At 46.4% G+C, this 19,444-nt stretch overlaps 1 protein-coding gene across 3 annotated transcripts in view; it reads left to right on the forward strand.

Annotated features, from left to right (window-relative positions):
• The window catches only part of SLC7A6 (solute carrier family 7 member 6), a 77,420-nt gene extending 58,535 nt beyond the window's left edge, over nt 1-18,885 (forward strand). For 2 of the 3 annotated variants that reach the window (XM_075940342.1, XM_075940341.1), the window contains 4 exons: nt 331-427; nt 1,553-1,702; nt 4,201-4,384; nt 17,153-18,885. In XM_075940342.1, the coding sequence (XP_075796457.1) occupies nt 331-427; nt 1,553-1,702; nt 4,201-4,384; nt 17,153-17,244 (523 nt within the window). In that variant the 3' untranslated portion in view covers nt 17,245-18,885. Of the gene's footprint in view, nt 1-330; nt 428-1,552; nt 1,722-4,200; nt 4,385-17,152 lie in introns of all 3 variants that reach the window. The other variant, XR_012906754.1, reaches the window with a different exon arrangement.
• Nucleotides 18,886-19,444: the final 559 nt, after the last annotated feature.

Raw genomic sequence — 19,444 nt, forward strand, 5'->3', positions numbered from 1 at the left:
GATCTTGCAGAAAATAAAGCCTTTTCCAAAAGATCCCTTATCCCTCGGGGGAAAAAAAGCGGCAGCCATTTTTATGCTAATGAAGCAGGGAAGATTTAAATCCCCGCTTTGTTAGCAATTGCGATACATCTACTTTACATCCCTTTTACGAAAAAGGGATGTAGTCTAGACATAGCCTTTTTGTTTAAATGTGTAGAGATTTACTTATGCAGACCTACATACAGTACAAGAATACTTGGATACACATGCAAGTATTTCATAATGCAATTTTACACAGCTGTCTTTCTTGCCTTCACTCAAGATTAATCTGTTCTGTTCTGTCCTTTATAGGCTTTTTTTTGTAGGATCCCGGGAAGGTCATCTCCCTGACCTGTTATCCACGATACATATAGTGAGGTTCACACCTGTGCCAGCACTACTCTTCAATGTAAGATGATGCTGTTTTTAAGTTGTATGAAAGTGTTTGGGGATATGAAATAGATCCAAAATGGAGTGTTCTTTACTTGGATTGGAATTCTTTGACCAATAAAGTCTGTATTGTATATTGCATTAAATGATCTTTCACTTGTATAAATTAACAGATAATTAGTCTCTGGAAAGTTGCATTAGATTGGCAATCTCTAAAAATTATTAATGTAATTTAGGGATGTAAAATTTCAATTAATTGACTAATTGAATAGTCGATGCAATTTGCATTTACTATTCAATTAGTTGATAAGGGCGCCTCCACCTTTGAAGTGTAGCAACATCCCCAGAGAGTCTAGGGTCAGCTGGGGACATTTCAAAGTTGCAGCACTGCATGGAACCCTCTTCTTTCCCCTCTTGCTGCCTCTTTCTGATAGAGGCAGCAAGGGGTGGCGGGAAAGTGACTAGTTGACTAGCGTGTTGACTATCTGATAAGCATTTGCTTATCAGATAGTCAACTAGTGTTCACATCCCTAATGTAAGTCAAACTACAAAGTCTCTAACTATAAAGTAATCTGGAATGGGAATAAAGTGATTGAATACTTTGCCTTTATTGCTGTTGGGTGCTGTTCTTTGCAGACTTTCATTTCTTATGAACAAGGTAAGACTAAAGCTAGTCTAAAATACATTCTAAATTATTTTGACTTGTTAGCAAATAAATTGATAATATGTTCAGGCTATTTAGTCATAAGGATATGATTGAACTATGTACAGTAAAAAGCCAGCTGTTTATGAACTCCTTTTTGCTTGGTAAACTTGCTTAATGTATTTTGCTTCGGTAAGTATCTTTGTTACTTTGCTGGACATTGATGCTAAATTCGGCACTTGGTTCACTTCCATCTTTGGAAAACTTCAAGAAACATAATCTTTGTGTCCCCACCACTACTTTTGAAAATCTCAGTAAAATCCCATCTCTTGGCATGATCAGAAATAATTGTTTCCACCCTAAAAAACCATTTATAGAAGGATATGTAAGTATGAAATAATACAAAGCACTTGGGCATATGAAAGTTACATTAATGTACAAAGCAAAAAACAATCTGAAACCTATATATCAATTCATGATAGTTGTGTTCTTATCCCACAGTGTACTATGACCCTCATTTATCTGACTGTAGAAGATGTCTTCCAGCTTATCAATTACTTCAGTTTCAGTTACTGGTTTTTTGTGGGACTGTCAGTAGCTGGGCAATTATACCTTCGATGGAAGGAACCAGATCGACCCAGACCTCTCAAGGTACAAATGAATGAATTATGTAAGCAACATTTGTTTATTTTAAGTTCTTTCCCACATCCCAATACATCCTATAGCACTCTGAAATTTGTGTTATGTCTGAAATGTGTTTCTTTGTGTTAGATTGTAAATTCTCAGGACGGAAATCCATGTATTCATTTTTTTTTTAAATGCCACATGTTGCTTTCAAGTGTTCAGTAGATATTCTTGTTCTAGAACACTGGCTCAACTGCTAGGTGAAAATGACTAACACATGCCTCTTCATTGTTTCAATTCCATGTCTGGTCCATTCTTCTGCCATTTGACACATGGTTCATGTGATTGGAAACAGGAACCACTCTTGGTTTTTCGATTATAGGTTCATGGATTAGGGCTCTCTTCCCCCTGCTCCTAAATCTCAGCTCTGTTGTGTGAATTTAGGAAGGGCAAATTAATTGTAGTGGTAGCACCTTTCCTACCAAAGACATATTTGGAGCTGCTGTGGCATGTCTGAATTACTGATTCTTGGGGAACCTTCTTTGGGTTGGGCGCCACTGACCCACAGAAAAAATCAGTCAGGGGCCACACACAAGTGAGGGAAAAAAACAAACAAAAAAAAACCTCTTAATGATGTGCTCCTGACTGAGGAGAGAGACATTACCCGCACACACCAGAGCCTCGTGGGGCCCAGGCTAGTAGATTTTGTGTGCTCTAGCCCCTGGGGCTGGAGCACCCGTGTGGGCTCCCCAGTGCTGGGGGGAAACCCTGATGCTTAGGGGCCAGATCCAGGGAAGCCGGAAGGGGGGAGGAGGGGCTGGCTGGCTGAATCTTGCCCCCTAGACCTTAGGTTCTCCACCTCTGCTTCAAAACCTTTCTCTGGTAAAGTTGGATGCACTTCATTAAGCTAACTATGCCATTCTTGACTCCTAAAAGGCAGTGTCTCAGTGCAGTGGATTTGTCTGAAAGCTACTAGCTGCAGTGAAAAGCTGCTTTCAGCATTGCATAGTTATCTTCCACTATTTCACATATGAATTTTAGTTGCTGTTCTGCTGTGTGGAGTATCATAGAATTCTAGAGCTGGAGCAGGCATTAGAAGGTCACCGAGTCCAGTCCACTATCCAAAGCAAGATGAACTCCAACTAAATCATCCCAGCTAGGACTGTCAAGCCAAAACGTAAAAACCTCTAGGGATGGAGATTTCACCACCTTCCTAGGTAACCCATTCCAGTGCTTCACCACCCTCCCAGTGAAATAGTTTCTCCTGATCTCCAATTTAGACCTTCCTCACTGTAACTTGAGACCATTGCTCCTTGTTCTGTCATCTGTCACCACTCAGAATAGCCTCTCTCCATCCTGTTTGGAACCTCCCTTTAGAAAGTTGAAGGCTGCTATCAAATCCCCCCTCACCCTTTTCTTCTGAAGATTAAATAAATACAAATCCCTCAGCCTCTCCTCATAGGTTATGTGCTCCAGCCCCCTAATAATTTTGGTTGCTTTCTGTTGGACCCTCTCCAATGCGTCCACGTCCTTTCTGTAGTGTATTCGCAGTACTCCAGATGTGGCCTCACCAATCGAAGTAAAGGGGAATAATCACATCTCTTGACCTCCTGGAAATGCGCCTCCTAATGCATCCTAATTTGCCATTAGCCTTCCTGGCTACAAGGGCACACTACTGACTCAAATCCAGCTTCTCATCCTCTGTAATCCCCAGAACCTTTTCTGCTGAACTACTTAGCCAGTCAGTCCCCAGCCTTAACGGTACTTGTGATTCTTCCATCCCAAGTGCAGGATTCTGCTCTTGTCCTTCTTGAACTTCATTCACTTGTCATTGTTCAACCTTGTTGAACCCCTGGGCTGTTGCTGCACTTCAAAGGCAAAAATGCTATGGAGAGCACAGGGCCAGCAGGGGAATCAAGCAGTCCTCTACTGGCCTTGTGCCCCTGTAACATTTCAAAGCAGCAGAGGCACATGGAGCCCGAGGTCAGCTGAGGACTCCAATTCCCCAGCTGACCCAGGGCTCCATGTGGTGCTGCTGCTTTGAAATGCCGCATGCAGCCCAGGGCTGCTGGGGAGTCCCAGCTTCCCCGAGCGGCACACGGCATTTCAAAGCGACAGCACAGTGAGAAGCCCAGCGTCTGGCGCCAGGCTCTACACGGTACTGCTGTTTTAAAGCACCCCATCTTGTTTCCCTCCCCCACTCCCACCCCTCCATTGCTGCCTCTTTCTGATAGTAAGGAGAAGCATCTAGTCAACTAGTATGTCGACTAGCCGATAAACATTTGTCAAGTAGTCGTTCACATCCTTATTTGTGAGCAACAGGTCATGTTTGTATCCACTTAACATCTTTCTAACTAGCCAAATATAAATCCATCCTGTGCTGGAGTGTGTATGGGAATTAAAAACTTGATTTGGAAAAAAATTGAATTAAAAATTGCAGTTTCAGAAAAATCACATTCCCTCCAAAATGCATGTAACTGTTGATATATGAAAGCATTCCATGATTTTTTTCTCCTTTTCTACAGCTGAGTCTCTTTTTCCCAATTGCTTTCTGTATATGCTCAGTATTTCTGGTAGTGGTGCCTTTGTATAGTGATACCATTAATTCTTTGATCGGAATTGGCATTGCTGTGTCTGGAATTCCAGTCTACTTCATTGGAATCTACTTGCCCATATCCAGAAGGCCACCATTTATCAACAAGATGTTAGGTAAGTGCATGTAGATTGGAAGATTTTACTATTTGCTAGGCTTGAATGAAAATTTTGTTAATACGTTTTAAATTGGTATGAATGATCACACACGAGCTGAATAGCAGTGATTGGGAAAAAATCATTATTTCTGTATTTTACATTTCTTTTAGTATATATTTTATAGCTTCTGTCAATCGCATTATATTTGCATCTTACCAAACACATTGAAAAATCTAAATTCCAAAGCAAGTCCAATTTCTGGACTCTTGCAAATATGTTGTCTTGCTTCACTTTAGTTGGAGCTTAGATTTAGCAGCTGCTTGAAAATATGTAATGGTTTTTTCTTCAATTACTGTCTCTGTGGGTGCTCCACTTTAGGTGTTGGTGCATCTGTTACTAGCAAAGGTGCACTAGTAAGCTAAATTTAGTGCGGGGCCAAATAGATGTTAAATGCCTTTGTCCCAGAAGGTGGTCCGACCTGGAAACCACTGTATCTGTCACCGTCTGATTTCTCCAGTCCAAAATAAACAGACTCCAATATCCAATTTAAAAGAGAGATATTGTATACAACAGATAACAGCATAAGAATAAACCCAGAACACAACATTGTAAAAGAAAACCAACCCCTCACCCTCTGAAATAATAGGGGATAGCACAGTTAACAAGAGAACATAAACTATACTCGGTCTGTCTAGGATGCGACAGCCGAGGCTCAGGACCTGCTACTCGGCTGCTTGACAGCCTCAAGGGAGGAACATTGAGGAGTCCAAAGGTATTACTCTGTGGACGCAGGTAGCTGGGGTCCACCGTACTGGACAGTCACCACAGTGGTGAGCCGAAGCACCCTGTGAGCAGCTAGAGGATTATTCTAAGAGGGGTGGGTGAGATTCTGTGGCCTGCACTGTGCAGGGGGTCAGACTAGATGATCGTAATGGTCCCTTCACCCCGGTCTCAGGAACAGCAGGCTGCTGTAGTGGTCAGGCAGATGAATGAACCAAACCAAGCGAGTGGAGATGGAACAGACCCCGATCTCCTCTGGGGCTTGAGTTTATAAAGGTCCCAAGGCAGAAAAACCGCTGCAGCATCTCTAGTGCACAAAATGGTGTTGGGTGCAAACAAATCAGTGCCGAGTGCAGATTTTTGCACTGTGTGCAACACTGTGGTGCAGTATGCACAGCCATGTGCCGTGTGCAGATGTTAAGTTTTGGTGGCAAAAGTCTCTCAGCTCCTTTGGGTTCCATTTTAAATGTCCTTCAGTCCATAAACTCCATTTTGAATTCTTATGTCCTTATAATTATAATGTCCCAGATCTTGATTTATGATTAACAGGCAACACATCCTTGCACTGGCCAATCAGAAAATTTTCTTAGCAGTGCCTGGATGCGCCATGGATGTGCAGCAGCCGCCTTGTGGTGCCGTTAGCCATGTGCGTGGCGCAACCCCTCTCTGTTCCTTCTGTACCATCCTCACAGTAGAGGGGTCACTTAGCAGCTCAGCTCTCCTTCATCTGAAAGACAAAGAAACCCTTGTAGTATTCATTTCTCCTGTTGATTTCCTTCAACTCCTTTGTTATCCTTAATTTAAAAAAAAACTTTTATTTTGGAAGGGAAGAGGTGCATTTTTCTCTCCTTTCCAACCATTATATATATATTTTTTCTTTTAGTATTCTCAAAAAAAAAAAAGAGAGAGAGAGAAAGGATACGTCTAAACTGCAAGTTTCTTTCGGAAGAAGCTTTTCGAAAGAGAGCATCTATGCAGCAAAAACACGAAGAAACACGATCTTTTTTGAAAGATAGCGTCCAATCAATGTGGACGCTATCTCGCATTTAAGGCCACCCGGAAACAGTTCAGGGCATTAGGTCAGCAGTTGCTTCCGCATGCTGTTGCCTAAGGCTATCTGAGACGTGCTTAAAGGGATCCCCCCCCCGGACAGCTGTTTTTGTTTCTGCTGCTTGCTTGTCTACCTCTCCGAGGGACAGCAAAGCATTTGCAGTGCGTGCTCTGGTTGCCCTGCCTTTGGACACACAGCATACTCCCTGTCATGGAGCCGGAGCTGCTTCTGGGCATGCGATGGTCCCACATGGCCGTGCTGCAATTTCTGCAGCAGTTTGTGCAACCTGTCTGCATGGTCCTGCACGAGCTCGACACCGAGCTCATCAGTGAGACCCTCTGCCTGGATGCGGGAGCAAGGCCTTTGCAACCATACCCTATGGTACAGAGATGCTTCTGGAAGCTGGACACCAGTTCTGACTGGTAGGACTGGCTGGTCATGGAGTGGTGGGATGACCAGCAGTGGCTCCAAAACTTCTGCATGCAGAAGGCCACCTTCAAGAAGCTGTGTGTCTGGCTCGCCCCTGCTCTCTGTCGTCGTGACACCCAGACGCAACCTGCCATCCCCCTGGAGAATTGGGTCGCCATTGCCACCTGGAAACTCGCCAACCCAGACAGCTACCGGTCTGTGGGCAACTAGTTCAACATGGGAAAGTCCACAGTCGGGGCGCTCCTCATGGAGGTAAGGCACACTTGGGCTCCAGTCCCTGGAGGGGGGAGGGTAGAAATCCTGGAAAGAGGGATCCTAGGGGACAAAGGGGGGATTCAGGGGTGGGATGGGGGTGGTGGAGAAGCCCCATCCCCAGAGGTTCCTTGCACAGTTTTGCTGAGGGAGTGGCCACATAGGGGGTGGCTCCCAGGGTGTTTGTGGGTGGGAGGAGAGGGGGCCGGCACCTCTCAAAGGCTCAGGCACTCCCTCTCATTCTCTGTTTCGTGTTTCGTTGTCTCCTTCTGCAGGTGGTGAGGGCCATTTATTCTGTCCTGCAGCACAGGGTCATCCACCTGGGAGACATGGACCCCATCATTGCCAGATTTGTTGCCCTGAGCTTCCCCAACTGCAGGGGAGCCATCGATATAACCCACATCTCAATCTGTGCACCACATCGAGCCACCCAATACATAAACCGCACGGGCTATTTCTCAATGGTGCTGCAGGGCCTGGTTGACCACCATGGACATTTTCATTAAGAGGTCGGGCAGGGCACATGACGCCCGCATTTTCTGAAACTCCAGCCTCTACCAGAAGCTGGAGGCTGGCACCTTCTTCCCCCAGCATGACTTTCGGTTTGGTGATGTGCAGATGCCACTATGCATCGTGGGGGACGTGGGGGACGTGGCCATTGCTCACAAAGCCATACATCGGCTACCTAGACTCCCAACAAGGACCAATTCAATGCCCACCTCAGCTGGGCCTGGATGCAGATGGAATGTGCCTGAAGGCGCAGTTCAGGTGCCTCCTTACCCACCTGGATATGGGGGAGCACTACATCCCCGAGGTGGTCTCGGCCTGTTGTGTTCTCTAAAGTATTGTGGACAGGAAGAGGGAGGCCAGCCAGGAAGGAAGGGCCTTCGAGCAGCTATGCACAGCTGCAGTCCGCCAGGCCCATAAGATGGGGTGTGCATCTGGGAGGCCCTGAGGGAAAATTTCTCTCAAGGACCCCAGCAACTCTCCCCATAGCTTCCTCAACTAGGGGCCTTTGCCCCTCCCCCCCCCCATGCCTTTCCCACAACAACCGCTCCCTTCCCTTCTTCCCTGTACACTGAATAAAGACAGCAGTTTTGATTTGAAAAACAGAAACTTTGTATTTTTTTCATAATAAAACAAACTGGGGAAGCTGGAAGGGAGGGGGGACTGAGAACCTGGATGGGGGAGGGAGGAGAGGGGCTGAGAATCTGGATGGAGGAGAGGGGCTCAGGGCTGGGAGTGGCACCTCAGGTGTTGGCGACATTGAGGGTGGGTGGGGGCTGGGACAGCAGGTGGGTAGGCAGGAGGAGGGGCTGGAGCAGGGTCAGGTATGGTGGAGGTGCATGGGGAAGGAACATAGGCATAGCATTGGGAGAGAGCAGAGGTGTGGCTGGGGGGCAGGAGCCAGGTGTGTCGTCATTTCTCGGATGGTGGCACAAATTTTGTTGCCCTGCCGTACAAGCTGGTCCCACATGCAGGTTTGCCATTGGGTGTCACCTGAGCCAGGGTTTACTGCATGTCACGGAGGACGATCATATGCTCCCTCATGAGGTCTTCCTGGACCCTCCTGCGCTTGCAGCTCCCCTGGGTCAGGTGGCTCCCTCTGGTGGTGGTGATCGCCCCTCAGAGACGGCTGGTCCAGCTGTGGAGAGTAAAGAGGGAGAGGTGGTCAGTCATCCATGCAGACACCCTCCCTGAGACTGTGCCCTCTTCTGTGAGCAACAGTCCTCGGGCCAGAAGACGGGGAGGTCCCAGGACCAAGGCCATGTGTAGCCTGCACATCGGGCCCTGCCTCACAGGGGTCTCGAGGTGCCCAGGGGACCATGCTTCCCACTCCCCCCTCCCATCCCATGGACAAGCAGGCAGGGGAAGTGTCCGTCCACACTGGGATCCCATGGGCAGGAGAGAGGCCTGGAGCCCGCGCCCAGACCTGCTCCTGGCAGTGCTGTCCGCGAGAGCAGGTGTTGTCTTGCGCGTGCAGGCATGCCCATGTGCTGTGTGTGCAACTCGTCGGTCTGTGTAGGGTTGTGCGAGTGCCATTGGGCCCAGCCTGCTTCCAGTGGTGGGAGGGCACCCTCCCCCAGAGATCAAATGTGTTTGTGGCCTCCCCAAAGCCTGTGTGCAGGAGCCCAGGGGTGTTCCAGGGCTGCCTTCTGAGGCTGCGTGGCACAGACTGGCACTGCATGTCCCCCCCTCCTCTTCCCCCCCCCCACCCCCCCCCCCCCGCTGTCAGAGGATGCCTGGGAGATCCTCAGGGCCTGGGATACTGGTTCCTGAGTGAGGGTCACCATGCTTGCCATCTCCTTCTCCACCTGCAGCTCCTGCTCTTCCTCCTCCTCAGCAGGGACCCCCAGGCGGGCAACGACGGGTATCTTGAGCCACCAGTCCACAACCACAGGTGGGGAAGGGACTGTACCACCCCCCAGGATTTGGTGGAGCTCCTGGTAGTAGGGGCAGGTATGGGGTCCTGCCCCGGAGCGAGAGCTATGCTTCCTGGCCCTGGCGGAGCTCCTTGACCTTGCTCCTGACTTGGTCTAGGGTGCAAGGCTGGTGGCCTCTTGTGGCCAGAGCCTCGGTCATCCAGCCATAGATGTCCGTGTTCCGCCAGCGGAGATCCTGCAGAGTCTCTTCCTCACCCCACAGTTCCAGGATCTTGGCCCCAGATCACGAGGGTGCGTGGCATTTCCTGCCTCTGGCTGAGTCCTGGGGGCCCTGATGGTGCTCTCTGTGAGTGCCATGGAGGTGTTGGGGGGGCTTGTGGCTGGGCCATGGGACAAGATGTCTTTGGCAGTCAGAGCTGCACAGTGAGATGCAGCTCCCAGGCCCAGCTTCCTGCCCCAAGGCTTGTCCCGGGTATCTGCAGGTTTAAGAGCTGGCAGGAGACGGGAACTATAGAGTCCTGATTAGTTTGGACAGAGTGGCTACCAGGGCACCTGTGTTATTTCCTGGAGGAAATTTTCAAAAGAACTCCCTCTTCTGCATCCACACACGTCTTTTTCTGAAAAAGCTTTCTCGGAAAAAGGTTTCTTCCTTGTAGAAAGAGGTTTATCGCCGTTGGAAAAACCCTAACTGGTCCCTTCTAAGAACTCTGTAGAAGTATGGACACAAGTATTGATTTTCCAGAAAAACACTGCAATGTAGACGTACCCTAACAGAAGAAGGGGGAAAAGAGAAAAGAAGAAAGAACTTTCTCTCTGAGTTGCACTTTCATCGTGCCCAGGCATCAAAAAGTATGACACCTGTAAAGACTATGCCAGTCTCTGACGGGCACTCATCATGTCCTTTGATCAGATGAGCAACATGTCACCCAGAAATGCCCCCACTGCAGTAATATGAAACTGTGGACCTGACAGGACAGAGAATTCCGCCTCCCTATGTTCCTACTTTAGAAATCTCTCCGCTCTTCAAAGGAGCAGCCAGCAGACTATTCAGCCACGAACTCGAAGGAGAAGGCTCAACCTTCAACATCTTCAAAAAGTTGAGCCTCAGCCTCATCAGACTTTCATAAAACATATATTTCCCTAGTGAGGACTCTGCCCACAGTGCCAAGTTCTTCTAAAACTAGCACCTCTGAGAAACACAGTGCGTCAAATACTGCCTTGGCATGCAAGTTGACGGAGCAAAAAGAGCACTCTAAGAGCTGGCACAAAAGCTGTCTGGCATAGTTGCCATCAACACCGACATCATTGGCATGCTCAGCAGCATTGAAAACACTCTGTACTGATATGCCTCCACTGTCAGCTCCGTACTGATATGCCACGTCACTGCTTTTAGCACTAACATGCAACTGCGACAGCGTCGGCACCGACTAGCCTGGCACCAAAATACACAATGCCAAAACAGTCCTCAGTGTCGATCTGTTTTCTCCGCCATGCCGATATGCAAGTTCCTTCAGCACTGCAATCTCCATTACTAGATACCGACTGCTCTCCTACTGGTACCGGGCATTTGTCACCACGCTCTCTGGTTCTGCCTACTCCAGATAGTGACAGGAAAGGAGACGAGTGGTCAGGACAGCCATTTTTCCTCCCAGCATTCTTCCCCAACACATTGCAGGTCTGCATGGGAACGTAGACCAGCAAGACATCCATACTGGTCTACCACCTCCTCACTGTTACAGCCATCCACACCAATATGTATCACCATCCTATCCAATACAGTGGGTACCCTTGCATAAATGGTCATCATATAGTTGCCACCGGCCAAGACTATAACCAGATCTCCACCGTAAGAGGCTGCTTCAGGAGCTCTCCAAGGAGGGAAACCCATGGAAGAAGATGAGGCAGATCCCTATGAGTCTGAGGATCATTCCCCTTTATATAACTCCATCGTGTCTTGACTAGGCAGTGATCCCTTGAACTCCTATTTCCACAGATGACCTTAGGCAATTCCAAGACCTCTTTAAGAGAGTAGCTTCTGCATAAGAGAGATCAATTTATAGGAGGTCCAAGAGAAGCAACACAAGCTTCTAAAAATTCCTTAGCCCATGGTGCCCACAAAGATTGCCCTCCCTTTGGATGAGGCCATCCTGGAACTTGCTGATACCATATGGCAAACGCCTGCATAAGTCCTTTCTACCGACAAAAGAGCTGAGAAAATATTTTGTGCCAGCAAATGATACGGATTTTCTATTCTCACCCACCTCCAAATTTTTGGGTCGTAGATGCAGTACACCACAGACCAAAATTACCCATTTCATTTTACACCCCATGATAAGAACAGGAAGTACCTTGATCTCCTGAGCCACAAGTGTATTCCCCAGCAATACTCCAACTCTGATTAGCAACTATTCAGCCCTCCTAGCATACTACAACCACTTCAACTACTCAAAGCTATAGGACCTAGCTCAACATCTTCCTGCATAAAAACAGCCACAACTTCAGACCATTATAGATGAAGGCCACACCCTATCTCACACTGCTCTACAGGCAGCCATGGATGTTGTGGACACTGCTGCCCACACAACCACTACAGCAGTTGTCATGTGCAGAGCATCATGGCTTCAAGCTTCAGGAATCCCTAAGAAGATCCAGATGAAAGTGGAGGACCTCCCATTCGATAAATCCCATCTGTTTGCTGCTAAAACAGATGAAGTCATACACGCTGAAGGACTCACAAGCCATCTTGAGAACCCTAGGCATCTATACTCTGCCGAATAAACACAAATGATACATTCTCTATTAGTGGTCATGAGACTCTCATACGAGGCCCCAGCATAAAGTGTTTGAGTTCAACACCAAACAATGCTGTCAGTGTCTCAAGCTGCAGCAGTCGCAATCCGCAACCAGCCAACCATCTACTTCCAAAGAGAACTTTTGAAGTTTTGCTCGAGGGTTTGCAAAACCTCCCTACAGTGCCACACCCAGACCCACCATCTCTCCAACTTTACCATCTGTGCCTCTTTTTACATGTATGGACAAACATCATGTAGATCTGTTGGGTCCTAGAGATTGTCCCATCCAGGTACATAATCCCTTTCATATCCACTCCTCCAACACATTCCCCCTCCCCATCCCTCTTCAGGGACCCTTCCCAAAAGAGCCTATTATATCTGGAGGCTCAACATTACCTCCAGATTGGAGCAGTTGAACCCGTGGCAACTCCTTACCACAGGAGGGGGTTCTATTCCAATTATTTCCTCACCCAGAAAAAGAACAGAGGATGGAGAGACAGAATAGATCTCGGGAGACTCAAATGGTTGGTCCTTAATCATAAATTCAAGATGATTACCCTTTTTTCCAGTATCCCAGTGCTAGACGAAGGAGACTGCTTCTCAGCCATCGACCTAGAGGATGCCTATTTTCATATTACAATACATCCAGCACAGAGGTGACTCCGATGTTTCGTTGTCAGAGCCGATCACTACCAATACTGGATCCTACCATTTGGCCTGTCCGTAGCCCCAGATTCTTTTCAAAGACTCTAGCAGTTGTGGCGGCGCACCTCCACCGCCAGGGGTAATAATATTCCCTTATATTGCCTCCTGCTTGATCAAAGGCTTGACAAGGCACAAAACACTCTCCATGTTACACACAACAATATCCCTCTTCCAAGCCTTACACCTGCAGATCAGCTTTCAGAAGTCCACACTCCATTCGTGTCAAACTGTAGAGTTCATAGGAGCTTATCTGGACTCTGTAAAATCCCAGGCCATATTACCATGCCACAGATTCAAAACACTCATCTCTCTAATCGCCACCATTCAGTTCAGCCCATTCACCAATGTTTGGGTCTGCCTTCAAATACTTGGTCACATGGCTGCCGCCACATTCATAGTCAAATATGCCAGGCTTCATATGCGATGCCTATAGAATTGGCTTTCCACAGTCTATAGCTTGACCCTTGATACACTCCATGAGTCTCGCTACCATCATCTGCCTTTTTCCCCCTAGAATGATGGACAAATACATTTAATATCATACAAGGCATCCCCTTCAGACAGGACTCATATAATCACTGCAGACACCTCTCTCCTAGGCTGGGGAGCCCATCTTGATCAGCAAACAGTTCAAGGCAAGTGGAACTCATGTGAAGTTTAGCTCCACATCAGCATGTTAGAACTCAGGGAAGTCATCACCTGCCAACATTTCTTACCTACCATTCGCAGCAAAACCATACATATTTTTACGGACAACATAAGTTGCATGTTCTACATAAGCCACTAGGGCGGCGCTTGATCACACTCCCTCTGCACGGAATCAGTAAAATTTTGGAATGGTGTATTCATCATGATGTCACACCCTCTGCTTCATACCTATCAGGCACTCAAAACAACAGGGCAGACTGAGGGTACATCTAGACTACAGGCTTTTGTCGACAGATACTGTCGACAAACCTACTGTCAACAAAGAGCGTCAAGACTACATCCAGTTCTGTCGACAAAGCAAGCCGCTTTGTCAACATGACAGTGGAGATGCAAAGGACAGTGTAGATGCAATAATGCCAGAACTCTGTTGACAAAAGGCATTATTCCTCGTAGAATGAGGTTTACAGCTGTCGACAAAACTGCTGAGTTCTGTCAACGTTATGTCGACAGAACTCGGCGGTAGTGTAGATGCAGGTATAGGTTTGTCGACAAAAGTCCACTTTTGTCTACAAAACCCTGTAGTCTAGACACACCAAGACTCACTCACCTATTTCTGGAGCAGCATGGATGGGAACTACACCCATAATGATCAGAAAGATATTCCACAAACTGGAACAACCAGTCATCAACCTTTTTGCTACTCACACAAATCACAAACATCACCACTTCTGCTCCACAGCAGGCATAGACGGGCTCCCTTGGAGACACTTTCCTGATTCCATGGACAGTACTGCTGCTCTGTGCTCATGCTCTTCCACTTCTGCTACTGATCAGCCAGGTCATCAAGCCTACAACATCCTAAGTCATCTCAGTGTGGCCCAGGCAGACCTGGTTCCCTTACCTGCATCACCTTGCTCTCTGTCCCTCTCCATTGCTTCCCAACCATCCAAACTTACTATTCCAATGCAGAGGTCAGACTATACCCTACCCAACCCTACCCAACCCAACCCAACCTCCCCGCATCTCAAAGCCTGGTCACTCCATGGCTCCACCGTGCCAAGTAATCCTGCTCAAATAGATTAAAGCACATCTTTTTAAACAGCCACTGACCCTCCACCAGAAAAGCTTACCTCTACATATGGACACATTTTCTGCCTGGTGCCAACATCAACAGGCTACGTTGCCAACTAAAGCCTCTCTCTCCTGTATTCTAGACTACTTATTGGACCTTATGGAATCAGGTCTATTCCTTAGTTCCGTCAAGGTTCATCTGTCAGCTATCACTACATTTCAGGAACTAATCGATGGATTCTCAGCATTTTCACATCCAACAATGAAAACAATTCCTTACTGGGATCCAGAATGTATATCCAGTTACCTGCAAACCAACACCTCCTTAGGGCCTCCACCTTGTGCTAGGAGGTCTCACAAGACTTCCCTTTGAACCTTGTCAGTGAAGGTTGCCTTCCTTGTAACCATAACATCAGCAAAAAGGGTAGGCAAAATAGCAGCCCTGATGGCAAACCCACCCTTTACCATATTCACAAGGGATAAAATTTTGTTATGTTCCCATCCTAAATTTATATCTAAAGTTGCATCCATCTTTCATATCAATTAACCCATCCATTTACCTCTTTCTTTCCAAAGCTTCATGAGCACAACCTGCAGGCATCTCTTAATGCACTAGATGTCAGAAGAGCGATTCCTTTTTATAGCAACAGGACCCATCCCTTCCACAAGTCTCCGAGATTCTTTGTCCATTGTGGAATGGTCCAAGGGAGAGGCGATTACCTCCCAATGCCTATCCAAATGGATTTCTTCCTGCATATGCATTTGCTACACCTTGCGTGACAGGCAACCTGCTCAGCGCATTACAGCCCATTCTACTAGGGCCATGGCCACAGTCGTCTTAAAGGATGTACAGCAACATGACATTTGCAGAGCAGCAACCTGGTCTTCTGACCACACATTTGCCAGACACTATGCTATAACGACTGGTCCAGTTCTGGCGACCACTGTAGGACAGGCCATCTTCTCGTCTCTCCTACAATCACGTCTCCAGAGCCCCTCTCCAATGGGGCACTGCTCTGTAGTCACCTAAAGAGGAGCACCAACAGGCACAGTACTCGAAGAAAAAGAAGCTACTCACCTTGTGCAGTAACGATGGTTCTTTGAGTTGTGTGTCTCTGTGGTTGCTCCACTACCCTCCTTCCTCCCCTCTGCTTTGGAGTCGAACTCCTTGATTCTGCAGTAGAGGAAGAATGGAGACGGGGGTTATGCTGTGCTTGTGGCCAACAGCTCCACAAGGCAGCTGCTGCGCACATGCATCGCATCCAAGCTCCGCTACAAAATTCTCCAATCCACTGGTGCAAGGACGCACTGACACCTAAACTGGAGCGGTACATCTCTAAGAACCACTGTTACAGCACAACTTCTTATGCCATTCAAATCTTAAAAAACCAAAAACACCACACCTCCTCTGGAGCTTTATCTACCAGTACCCTTTAGTTGAATTGTCACAGTTAAGGATTTACCTGTTCTTCTCTTCTGGCCTATTGCTTTGTCTTTTTTCATCCAGTAAAAGTTCCCACAAGGGGTGTTCATGAATTAAGTTCACCATTAAATGAAATAAGTTATATGGCTTCATCAGTCATTGTGTGGATCAATTATAAAACCATATCAATTTCTTTAATACAAAATCCCCCTTCCCTTAAGCTCACTATTTGGAGCTTTTGTTTGATTTGTAAGCCTTACCGGTCTATTTTAGCAGGAAAAACAAACTTCAGTGTATTATATACCCTACACGGTGCTTGAGACTAAAAACAAAGCCTCCATTGAGACAGCTTTTAAACACACTGTTGGTTTGTTATAAAAAAATCAGACTAGACCAGAAATGGTCTTTGTGTTGCAGATGTATCCTGTTTGTGAGATATATTGAAGAAACGAGGGAGCTGCGCCCCCTGCTCGCTACACTTGCCAACCCTCCTCTTGCGGGGGTATAGACAACCCTGGCTCTCCTGCCGGCCACTGGGAAAGGCTGGACTGCGGCTGTGCCAGCCCAGGCCCTTTACCCCCCTCCCTGCGCCAGTCTCCCTCCCCACAACCCCTGCCCTTGCTCCTCTCCCTTCTCCCTCTCCTTGCCACACCAGCCTGGGCCCCTTCTCCCTCACCTTCCTGTGCCCCCAACATGGCCTAAACCCCCCTCTTCCCTCCCCCACACTCTTACTTATTTCCTGGGGGTTGTGCTGGGCTGAAGCCACATACGGCCAGGCCCAGCCCTCTCCCCACAATCTTCCACCCCAAGCACCTGGGAGGGGAGAGTCTGTGAGGTTTGTTAGTCCCCTGGAGCGGTGGGGAGGAGAAGGGCCTTGCTGCTCACGGGGCCGTGCAGCTCGCAGATCCAGCCGCCCTCCCAGATCACTGAGGGGGAGGGGAAGGGCCATGCAGATTGTAGCTGCCACCCCACCCACCAGAGCTCACTGGGAAGGAGAGGGAAGAGGAGGGTCCAGCAGTGGGCAGCCCCAGGCCTCCACATGGGTCCTGGGAAGAGCCAGGATGGGGGTGGATGGGGCTTGTTCCTGTGGGATGCAGAGTGACATAAAAAACTATTTTTATATAGAGAATAGAACAGAACTTTCCCTGATCTATTGTAGTCCAGTTGGCTGCTTGTTCTGTTAATAAGCTGCTGCTTTTCTGATAATAATACTTGGATATTCACCTTGTTTATCTTCAATTTCTTATGCAGGTGCTATAACTCGATCCACTCAGTTGCTTAGTTACAGTGTTTTAACAGAGATGGACAGTGACGATAAGAAATTAGAGACCAAATCTAACTAAAGATGCAAAACAATTCCAAAACCAGCAGCGAACCAAGAAGCAGTGACTGACAAGAACAGAAGAGGATCAACAGGGAACATGTGACAACTAAAGAACCATTGGAGCCAGGAATGGACAAACTAGCTATTACTGAGGAGGGACGCTTGGGTGCATCATACTCTGCCATGATCTGTAGTTGCTATACTGGCAATGAGTAAATGTTAATAACTTCAGTGTCTGGACTGTTCACTGTAGTTTGAGAGCAATGGAAAAATCTCTCCAAAATGGAAGTTAAGGTGTAAGAGGGAGAATAGATTCTAGAATAGTAGAGCCGAGTGAGCAAATTAAATATACTTTGGAGAACCAGATAGTGGAACTATGAATCATTCTGAATTGAACTTGAAATTACTCCAAATCAGAAGTGACCAAAGGTAATACTCAGTAGCTATGGACTGAATTGATATATAAAGACTATAATTTCAGTGAAAAGTTATTTGGTCCACACAGAGAGAAGGTCAGTCTCCAAGGTTTGCTTTTGTACCGTTAGCAAGCTCCAAATTGCCTTTTTACAGAAAAAAGCTTAGACTTGATTAAAATGTTACTTGGAAGTATGAATGTAACTTTTTAATGTAAACCTGTTGAGCTGTGATTGATTTGTTTCTAAATGGTTCAAATAGAACCCCAAAAAGTTGAGGCAAAAACTTAAAAGCTTCTATATGCAATTGTTTTATAAATAAGTTTACAAGTACTGTTACAGCAAAGAGATCAGAATTTTCAGTGTTTGATTTTTCAATCCTGTTTATTGGAAGTAGTACTTTTACATATATGAACTAGAATATAATATCCTGGCTGTCATATAGTCTATTTTGAACATAGCATTCAACTGAGAGAAACGTAAGGAAAGGGGAAATAAATACATTCTTGCTCTGATGTTTTGTTAGTTCACCTCAGTTGTTGGCAACAAATGCTAAAAATAATTGTACAATTTGAGGTAAAGATCAAATCACCTTCAAGGTACTGGGGATTCTTCTAGTCATATCATCATGCTACATCAGCTCCTACTCACTTTGCATACCAATGTTAGACACTATTGTAAATATAACACCCTAAGTTGATAGCTGAAACACTTGGGTATCCTTTGTTTTTAGGGAATCCAAACAGGACAGCAAACTATAGTCCTGTGGTGCAATGTTGACTATGTCTGCATATTAGCCTGAGCTTGAGAAATTCAAAAGCTATAAAACCAATTTTGTTGCAACTATTGGTAAATTAAGATGAAATACAGTTACAAAAATCAGGCTTGTAGTGCACCTTTCGTGGCACACAGTGTCTTGTAATCTTTAATTTTATCAAACCCAAAGTGCACTGTATAGAAAGGCTCTTTCTTTTGGAGTTAAACAGCTTCAACTGTATTGCAAAACATCGTGGTATTGATTTCTCCCACACTTATTATAAGTGTGCTGTAACTTTTACCTAGTCTCATTGGTTATTTCATTTTTATGTAAACTTGCAGACTTCTGCCAGGTTTAGAAAGCTGTATATTTAGCTTATCATCTTATTCCTAGTAAATTGAAGAAAAGTCAAATCCAGGATTTTATTTAAATGTCAAACCTTTTCATTGTTTCATCAGACCATTTAATAAAATGTCATTTAACACTTAAATTTTGGTGTGGCTTATTACAAACCAGTGTACTATTAAGACAAATTCCATACACTTAAGTTAGAGATTTGTTTAAAAGATTAAAATAGGCAATTCAAGATCTCTCCAACAGGCTGTGATTTTAATTAAGAATTTTGAACATAGTTTCTTTGAGGGTTTGGGTAGATCTGAACTTTCAAATGAAAAAATACAATCCTAAACATTTCACTATAAAGCCCATTTCAATTATGGGAATTAAATGCTCCTCACATTAATGATGTTAAATATTGGTTAATTGACTAGTCAAATAGCTGATGGAATTTCCATCGACTACTCGAGTAGTCGATAGGCACTTCCACATTCCTCCTTTGAAATGTACAAGAGCCTCCACTGGGGATTCTTCTACATTTCAAAGGAGGAATGGAGAACTCCGCGTGCAGCCTGGGGCCAGCAAGAAGTCCCACTGACTTGGGGCTGCACACTGCGTGCCTGCTTTGAAACGCACAAGAGTCCCCAGTGGGGGACTCCCCACCTGATCTTCCAGGATCAGATGGGGACTCCCCAGCTGCCTGCAGGCTCTGC

Source organism: Pelodiscus sinensis, chromosome 12, assembly GCF_049634645.1.
Source record: "Pelodiscus sinensis isolate JC-2024 chromosome 12, ASM4963464v1, whole genome shotgun sequence".
NCBI classification, from domain to species: domain Eukaryota; kingdom Metazoa; phylum Chordata; order Testudines; family Trionychidae; genus Pelodiscus; species Pelodiscus sinensis.